General features: G+C 41.0%; 1 protein-coding gene across 1 annotated transcript in view; it reads right to left on the bottom strand.

Moving 5' to 3' along the window:
* Positions 1-2,829: 2,829 nt before the first annotated feature.
* The window catches only part of prss12 (serine protease 12), a 25,922-nt gene continuing 18,751 nt past the window's right edge, over positions 2,830-10,000 (bottom strand). The window contains exons 12-13 of the mRNA XM_030787710.1: positions 6,453-6,733; positions 2,830-3,146 (exon numbers count right to left, since the gene is read on the bottom strand). Coding sequence (XP_030643570.1) covers positions 2,830-3,146; positions 6,453-6,733 — 598 coding nt within the window. The remainder of the gene's footprint in view (positions 3,147-6,452; positions 6,734-10,000) is intronic.

The following is a 10,000-nucleotide window of genomic DNA, read 5'->3' as shown; positions in this document are numbered from 1 at the left end:
ATGACACTGTCCGACTTATAAAATCACCGAAAATAATGAATGACTACGCACACTGGCTGTCATATAATTTCAAAAGTTAATTTACATAGTTTTAGCAGAATGAACATGCCATTACAATACACTTCAGATTCAAAACTAAAAATATGAAAGAATGTTTAGGTACGTTTTGTTCCCTGGGAATTATTTTAGATGAAGTTCTACCTTCTCTCGTGTGTGTGTGTGTGTGTGTGTGTGTGGCGGGGGAGGGGGGGCGGAGGAGTAATGTAGCACATGTATGTGTTCAATTCTAAAAATGGACGGTTTGATTTTAGACGCGTTCAGTGTTGAAAGAGTGTTGAAAGAGACGGGTAACTCCTTGACAAGTATATCGACACGTGACCATTCGATGGCGCTCTGTACACACTTTTCTACCATTCTCTCCAGGCTCTCGGGGCAATCTTTGTAATGATCTGAATTTTAATGATTGTACACTGCAGGCGAAAGACATCCTGCTAATAGCCATTTCAGGCCCAGTTCCATTTTCGTATTTATATTGATGTCAGCAGACCATTAAGAAAGAAAGAAAGAAAGAAAGAAAGAAAGAAAGAAAGAAAAAGGGAATTGGAAAGGTAAACGTGCTGTAAATAGGGTCCATCAGTTCCGCGTAGAATAATAGTGAGAACCTCCCCGCTGTAAGGCGTAATAGACTAAATTCAGGGACAACGAGGTTTCAAACAAGTCTTTCTTTTCAAAGCCATGAGAAAACTAACTGCTCCTTCACAAGTGAGTGTTACTGGGCTGAACAATGTCACAGTAACGGGGGACTTTGATCTCTGCAGACGAGCCGGGAAACTCTGAAACAGAACGTTTAAAGGTGTCGCCGTCATTGATAATGTCGGATGCCATGGTTACGACTACTACGACTGTCACACGTTACCAAAAGTAAATTGCTCACTTACGTAAGTGAAGGGATAGAGACAATAATTCCTCACAGTCGTATCCATCAATCTAAATCCGTGTTTGTTTCCATGGTGACTACTTGCAAAGCTGTGAGTGTGTTTGTGTGTGTGAAAAGGCGATGTATCCACACACACAATGGGTCTGTGTTCTGCAACTCTTAACCACATACCGCGTAAGCTGTAAAAGGTTGTAGTGCAAACATAGCAAACAAACACTGTCTGTGTAAGCGACAGCGAAAGAGAGAGTGAGAGACAGACAAGAGAGAGAGTGATTCAAACACGTGGAAAGTTCAAAGTGACAGATGAGGGTCCGTATTAGGGTGAGGGAAGAGTTTAACAATAGACAAGACAACACCAGGAACAGTAAACAAGTATTACATTTTGCAGGTCGATCAGCCGTAATAGCTCTTAAGTCACACCGGCGTTAACACGTTTATTCTGTTTCTTAAAAGGTAATACAAAGTCCGTACTCGGGCTTAATTTCACTACATCTTGAATAGATGAAGATTTATGTAACAACCTATTTCAATAATCAATAGCACCAGATTCAGCACCACACCATTTTCAGACATCAGGCATTGCAAGAACCGTTATATTAAGACGTACGAAACTGCGAAAATTAAGGACGTTATTACGGGATGGAAACTTATTCAAAACAACTCAATGGCACGAAATAATTACAGTATGTCACTGATTAAGAACAGAGTCGTATCACAACACCACTATTTAACGGAAATATGTCAATACAACGTCAGTAGGCTACAATGTAATACATTTAAAGTCTACGTTTTCCCGACAGCTTTCAACAGTCATGCAAAAAACATGTTTTTAAACATGGACGATTTAGTGCAAGTTTGAAACTTCAGTTTGAGGAGGAACACACGTTTAAATGCTACCGTAAAATAAGGTTGTTTTGTTGCTGGTAGTTTTTGTTGTTTGGAGCTCAGTCGTCTTTACTGTATCGACTCTCAGTGACATATAAAACGCATATGATGCTTTCCATATGATGTCATGCTTCCTGTGGAGCGAATGCGCTTATGATGTCATTGAGCACACTGGCAAAGTGATGTCATGTTGTTTTTAAAAATTACATAGCAACCATCTCCACAGAGACGGGCGTTCGAATAGTCACGGCGGCAAATTATCAGAAAAGTGTTTTTCAGTGAAACCCTTTTATGAAAAATAACATCTCTCATAAAGGAAAAGAAATGTATTTGTTAAAATCCGCCAAATCTAATAATCCACTAGCTCTGTTGGATTTGACTGTGAATAGATTCAATAGTTTGACTTAGACAAACAGTCCATTCAAACGCTGACATGACATTTTCCCTGCTAATGGCATCATTATAGCAGGGAGTGGTTTGACCAGAGCAAGTTATTGTTTTGGTCCCTATAACCAAGAAGTGCTTACATTTAACACAAGAGAAAAAAAAAAAACAACAACAACAAAGAGCAGATGGGCTTGACATTATGTCCATATACAGCTGCCATAAGCCCCTAAGAGTGACATCACAATAGTTTATAACAACATGTATAACATGAGTACAAAGTATGGGTAGCCATGGTAACACAGCTATATGTACCACATTCAGAAACAAAAAACAGAAACTTTGCTGGTTAAAATTCTTCTCTCATATTCTAGTGCTGCTGAGATGTGACTTACTGGCTATGTCATGTTGTGAAGTTCTAAGACAATCTTATGACAAGTTTTAAGTCATATTTATGTCAAGCCACTGCACAAAGTGTACTACACACAGACACACATACAGACGTAACCTGCTCACAAAAGGCTTCCAACTTAGAAGCTGTCTGTGCACACCATTGGTCAGTGTCAGAGCCATACAATTCTTTTATTGGCTGGTTGTGGTGTCATTCCACTCTTTAGTGCATCCTATTGGCCAGTCACCTTCTTAATCCATGGGATGAAGGCAGAGACCTTGGTGTAGACGCCTGGTGAGTCCTGCAGGCGACAGGCGTGACCCCAGGAAGTGACCCCGTACACCACCCAGCTGTCACCTCCACTTCCAGGTCGTTCACACACCAGAGGTCCTCCGCTGTCACCGCGGCAACTGTCTACGCGTCTGTCGTCGAAGGCAGCGCCGGCGCACAGCATGCGGCCAGTGAACTGGTCGGCATAGCGACGCTCGCACTGTCGTTTACTCAGCATGCTGATGGAGGCCTGCTGTAGAGTTTTGGAATATGCACGACCTGACCAATCAGAGAGGGAGAGAGAGTTACACATACGCACACATACACACACACACGCGCGCGCACACACGCATTTGTTCAAATATAAATCAGCAAGCTCACTTCACAGACTTCTCAACTAAGTGTGTGTGTGTGAGAGAGAGAGAGAGAGAGAGAGACCACTTAAACACAGTCATAGGATTGTACCCATGTGTTTCATTACAACTCTCACGAGGAGAAAAGGAATTCTATTGTTTCAAGTTCAGGCGGAATATGAGAGAGAGAGAGAGAGAGAGAGAGAGAGAGAGAGAAAGGTAGTCGTAGGTTAAAGGTGAATAATTATGTGTAATAGGGCCGGTGCCATGAACATTTTTTCTTTATGCGTGGATCATTTTCCAGAAAATTCCACTGTCACAAATTTTCTTATAATAATAAACCATATGACGGTGAGATTTTTGAACCCTTGTGTAAGCGAGTGAAATGGAATTGGGTTGGCAGAAAAACGATACCATCGTAAATGAAACTCAACCATCAAAAGAAAAGTCGAAAACGTTTGGAGCAGTTCATCAAAGGTTGCCACGGACACAGTTAAACATGTTAAAATTCCAAAGGTTATGAACTCTCTGAGGTTATGAGCCTGGTGTGTGTGTGTGTGTGTGTGTGTTAGTCTGTCCATATGCGTGTATACGTATATATATGTATGTGTATAATTGCTGTGAAATGCCATTATGTTTTCTTATCTCTCCGTGTCTCTTAGTGCAAAACAGCTGGATAAATGCGCTCATAGCTTCACTATGCAGACCCAGGATGGCCCACAAGACACAAACACACACACACACACACACACACACACTCATCACTAACACACCACGACGGGCTGCACGGAACCCACTCATCTGTCACCGGTGTGTTTGGCGTCATGTCACGCGTGTCTCACGCACATACGCTAAAACCGCTCAGCAGCCCGACGGTAAACGGTCGCGTTAAAGTGTGTGAGATGGATGAGAAATGTGTGTGCACTTACTCAAATACAGATGTGTTCTGAGAAAGGTCAACAAACACAAACCCCCCCCCCCCCTCCCCTTACCCTCCATCACAGACTATACACAGCTTTTCTACAAACTAAACTACAAAAGGAAAAAAAAACTCCTTTAAATCTAATGTGTAATACATACGCGGTTCAAACTGCATTTTTGCCTATTGAAATGATTGTTTTCATTTTCATTGAGCTGGTTTTGTTGAATTATTGTATCTTTTCGATGTAACAGATTGATATGGGTTTAGAGAATGCCGATGGGGAAAAAAAAACGTCTGGAAAAAAAAAAAACCTTTTTAAAAAGAACTCTGGTGAGTGAAGCTTAGCCTTTTTTGGACATCAGAATAAACTCATCAAATTCCGGATAAATTTTTAGCCATCATGTCTGTAAACAAGGAGAAGAAGCGTGTCTTGCTCTTGTCGAGATTTCTAACTGACGTCTAAGTAACCAAACGGAACTTATATGATCCTAGGCGAAGCAGGACAGAGCGATGTCTTTTTATGACGGCTCTTTAAGACCAAACCTGAAGCTATTTGAGCTAAGTTAGCCAAAAACTGATACCCTATACTTTCCTCAACATTAAAATCTCTACCAAAAAAAAAAAAAAACATCTAAATTATTGGTATTACAAATAATGGCCTACTGAAATTACCTGAAAAAAAATTACTGATAATTTAATTAGAATGAAGCAGTGAATCCACATATTAACGAAACATTCTCTCAAATACAGTTTGGAGTAGTTCTGTACTTCTGCTCTGCTGAAAACATTTTTTTTTCCCAATTCATGATTGGAATGTTTATTAACATAACTTTGTGTGTGTGTGTGTGTGTGTGTGTGTGTGGGTGGGTGGGTTTTGTTTTGACTGAAATATTGATGTTATGACTAGAAACTGAGAATATACACAAACTTTTCATTTTCTCCTAAAATTGGGAACTTTGCTAAATTTCAAATCCAGACTCTCCGGTTTAAGTCATGATAATTTGTCAGCAAACACATATAGCCAAACCAGATTGTCACAGAGCACTTTCAACAAATGAATTTGCGGTTAATTACGTTAAGATGTAAATCTAAGCCGTGATCCAGTGACGTATGGTTTTAAGCTGCGACACATCTACAGAAACCACAGTTACTGCTTTCTGAGTTTTCGTGAGTTCAGAGGCAAATGTTAAAAACCCAAAGAGAAAGCACCATCGCTCTTTCAATTACAACTCAAGTCAGCTGTCTGAGTACAGTTTTAGAGGGGGTATCGTATTTCAGAACATGATTAATGAGAGAGAGAGAGAGAGAGAGAAAGACAGAAGTACACAGAGGCAGAGAGAAGAGAGTATGGGAGAGATGTTTTTTTGGACAGGTACAGGAATATTCCCACTAAAGTGAGAGTCTGAATGGCCGTTCACCTTCTGGTCACCTCTTACAAACATCAGTTAGACTGGAAAAGGTGGGACTGTGGAAAGCAGGCCTGTGTGTGTGTGTGTGTCTCTCTCTCTCTCTCTCTCCCTCTGTCTCTCTCCCTCTGTCTCTCTCTCTCTCTGTCTCTCTCTCTCTCTCTGTCTCTCAATCCGTCTATCTGAGTGTGCATGCATGTGTGTGTGTTTGTGTGTGAGTGTGTGTGTGAGTAAGTGGGTGAGAGTGAAGGAGTCTGATGTCCCATATACCTCTGTTCCTCTGAAAACACAGCTCTAATTGGACCAGAAACATTCTGGAGTCTCCAGAATGACAGACCTTAAAATTCCAAATCCATGGAGACAGTTGTCATGTGATCTGTGGTTTAAAAGAAATGTTCCAATGGTCTCCAGAGTCAAACGCTCGATTTGAGGGCCATGGATTTTTCTTTAACTGTGACCAGTGAGGATTAAAGATCTTCCCCTTAAAGTAACTCAAATCAATTTAAAAAGAGAGAATTCTTAGGTAAGATTAAACTTGAAATATTTCTAATAAATTTTCTTTACCTAAACCCATATTAAAGATATAAAATATTTTTTTCATGGAAATTACAGTTCAGTGTTGATGTGGGAAAAAAAACAGATTAAAATTTAATCCTAATCTCAAACTAACATTACAGCTCTCTGCCATCTTTAAATTCCAGTGGAAACACAAAAGCGAATCTTAAACCCAGATTACAGCTGACTTCACCCCAAAACAAAAAAAATTACAGCTCAATGCTCATTTTAAGCCTGGATTATAGCTCAAATATCAATTTTAAATTTAGATTCCGATTCAAATCTAATCTCAATCTCATATTACATCCCGCTCTTCATATTTACTAAAAATCCCGGATTAACTTCTTACCTGTGTCACCCCAGCCGGTGATGTAACAGTTTCCCGTGCCCTTTGGTGCCCTCTCCCTGCGGAAAGGCAAACAGGCGGGAAGGACGCTCCTGCTCAGGGTCACGCACTGACCTTTGCCCGCCGACACCCTGACCAGAGCAAGGTCGTAGTCATTGCTATGGGAACGGTAAAGCCCATGCAGGACAATTTCCTCGACGGCGTACTCTTCCTCAAATTCCTCGGGGACCAGAGTGTGGTAGTCCCCCACACGAACCTTGTACATCTTTGTGTTGTTCCCGTACCTGAGAGAGAGAGAGAGAGAGAGAGAGAGAGGGAGAGAGAGAAGGGGAGGGAAAGAGAGAGAGAGACAGAGAGAGAGAGAGAGAGAGAGAGAGAGGCAGAGAGAGAGAGATAGAGAGGGAGAGAGAGAGAAGGAGAGAGAGGGAGGTGAGGGTATGACACTGGTTAGACCTCATTAAATTCGAGGGGAACGGTGTATTTGCGACGTAACTGTTCCATTTCACTCCGTTTCGCTCTGTCAGCGTAACGCTCTTTTCAGCGTCTGGCGGCTATTTCTGTGAGGAGGAGAAATAAACTTTTTATTTAGTGTCTGGGGAAGATAAAAAACACAAAAACAGGGCGGAGCTGATCAGTCTGGTTTGTGTCTTGTGTCTGTCTTTTCCATTCAGTGTTTTGTTATGAACACTGTTACTTTTGAAACTCTTTATGGCCTGTTTTCACATAGGGAGACGTTTCACATAGAGAGAAGTTTATATCCGTCACAAACCAGTGAGGTTTTACTACAAAATAGAAATCAATACCAGCCTACACATGAGCTAGTCTTAGCCTAATTGAATCAATAGTCCCCCCCCCCCCCCCATAATAGGTTTTATGAAAGCGCTTCTGTCATCATGTAAAGATAGGAAAACATTTATATAGTTTTACTGACATCTATGTCACTCAAATAACTTTTTCCCGTGTAACAAGAGCGTGTCACTTCCTCAGGAAGTTCCTGTCAGAACCACTAACCAGAATGAACATAAACTCAGTGGATGACACATCGGAGAAAAAAAAAAAAAAAAGGAAGACAGGAAGTTCTTCTTTTCCCTCCATTTGACACCGTAGATGCTAAGCCCTTCGCAGGGCTGGAAGCTGTTTTCCATAAGTGTCGTTTTAATGCATTTTGCATTGACTGACATCCCTGAAAATAGTGCATTAGGTAACCGCAACCTTAACTCTCTTACTCTCCTTTAAAACTGGGTCGTCCCCCAGGAAGAAAAATAAAATACGCGAAGCTAACAGAGGGAGCTAAAATATACTTAGCGTACGCTAAATGTAATAACTGCAGTCATTCAATTCCAGTCCGTCTGTATTGGCTATTATGTCGGTTGTGTGTGTGTGTGTGTGTGTGCCTGTGTGTGTGCGTGGGTGTGTGCGTGAGTGTGTGTGTGTGTGTGTGTGAGTGTGCATGTTTATGTGAGCGTGCTGTTTGCATGCGTTGTTTGTGTGGGCAGTTGGAAATCATTTCCCTGCGGCGGAAACGCTTGCTTCATGCCAGAGAGATATAGAGTGTCGTTTTACAAAATACTGACTCTTCCGGAAATGGATCTCTGCCTCCTTCGGAATGCCAGCCCGATTCCAGTCAGAGGCCGGAGAGACGCGGACAAAGATCCCCCTGCGGCATTCCGAACAGGGTAGACAGGAGTGGGAAAAACTAAGCGCATGACGAGTAGATCTCTGCTTCCAACTGTGTGTGCTTATAGCCATCTGTTTAACAGGTAGGGTTAAACACAGCCAATCACATGGGCCAATCACTTACATCAACACTGAACACAAGTTGTTTGGCAAAATATCTTCAAAACTACTTGAAGGATTTTAAGAGTTATCCTGAGAACTCAGTCATCCAGATGAAGACAGATGCATTTTGAGAAACTGCCGTGATTTGTACAGATTTTAACTGAAGCCCCTTTTTTCATATTTCACTGTCTAATGCAGCACTTTGCAATACAACCTAGAAGATTTCAACAATTCCCTGTAAAAAACACACACACACACACACACTCACACACACACACACACACACGCACACACACACACAGTAAACGACATGGCCACACATCAATGCTAACCAAGTTGTACCGTTGGGTTTTTTTTTTTTAACCACATTTCGACCGCGAGTGCCTTGAGATCTGTCCAGCGGTCTCAGACGCATGCTGCTCCAGTGAGCAGGCACGTCAATTAAGACCGTTACATTTGTTTTAAAGAACCAAAAAAAAAAATGATGTTTTGATGTTTTAGATTTGGAGAAGGAGGAAGATAATCAAGTTCGTGTTGTAATTTGCTGTTGCTGTAATATTTAACCTGTGAAATTATGGGATCTCACCGGTAGCTGTGTTAGAAATCAAAATCGTGTCAAAGATTTCTCAAAACGAAGCAGGATTCATAACTGACAAGACATTATGTTGCTGTATATTTAACTGTAAAAATGCATGAAGACGCTGTAACATGCTTTCAGTAAGTTTACTATCCAATATTTGCTTAAGATTTACAGCTGGCAGGTACCAACAGTAAACTGCAACATGACAGGAAATTGTGTAATATTCATGATACACATTATAGTCTAAAATACAAAAGAGAGACCAAATTATTTTAACTGAATGAAAAAGCGGCGTCGATACCGAAACTCAACACTGTGGTCTAGGCCAAACTTTGCAGGGTCGAATAATATACTATTATTCTAATAAAAGTGCTCTAATATACTATATGATATACTATTATTCTAATAAAAGTACTCTAATATATGATATATTATTAAAGCTGCTAATAATGTAACCACTCAAACACACAGCATATACACAAATCTACTGTGTTGAGTCTGCACCAGACTCACTCAGTCACACATGCACACACCACACACACACACACACAAACATACACACACAGACACATACGCTTGTGCACACACATGCATGCATCCACATGCACATACATTTATTCACACACAGTTATAAACACACAGACACCCACACACACACACACACATACGCACAATTCTATGCACACAAACATGCACACATGCACACAAATGCACACACAGAATAAAACTATATGACTAATCTCTTTATCAGTTGACGAACTTTAATTTTATGTCTGTCCTTAGACAGTATCTTGATATCCCACAGGTCTAAACCATTGGGTGTAATTGTCATTGGCTAACAGCCCAGGAAAAACCAAACGCACAAAACTAATGTGGTGTTTGGCTGTGTGTGTGTGTGTGTGTGTGTGTCACAGGACGTGGTCCAGTGTGTTCTGTCATCAGTTTATTTCAGTAAAGCACCTCTGTAACGTGATACTCTTTCAACTCGGAAGTGGGCATCTCATTTTAGTCCTCTAAGCCTGAAAAGTTGCCAGTGATTTAAAATAACAGTTATGCTGTGTTACAAGCTAATAACCGAATGTTAATGCAGAAGCGTGTGTGTGTGTGTGTGTGTGTGTGTGTGTGTGTTTGTGTGTGTACATAATGTTCTCTCTCTCCACTGCTTTCTATTACATATGGGTTAGGTGTGTGT

Source organism: Chanos chanos, chromosome 11 (assembly GCF_902362185.1).
Source record: "Chanos chanos chromosome 11, fChaCha1.1, whole genome shotgun sequence".
Lineage (NCBI taxonomy): Eukaryota > Metazoa > Chordata > Actinopteri > Gonorynchiformes > Chanidae > Chanos > Chanos chanos.
This window is presented reverse-complemented; position numbering and strand designations above follow the sequence as displayed.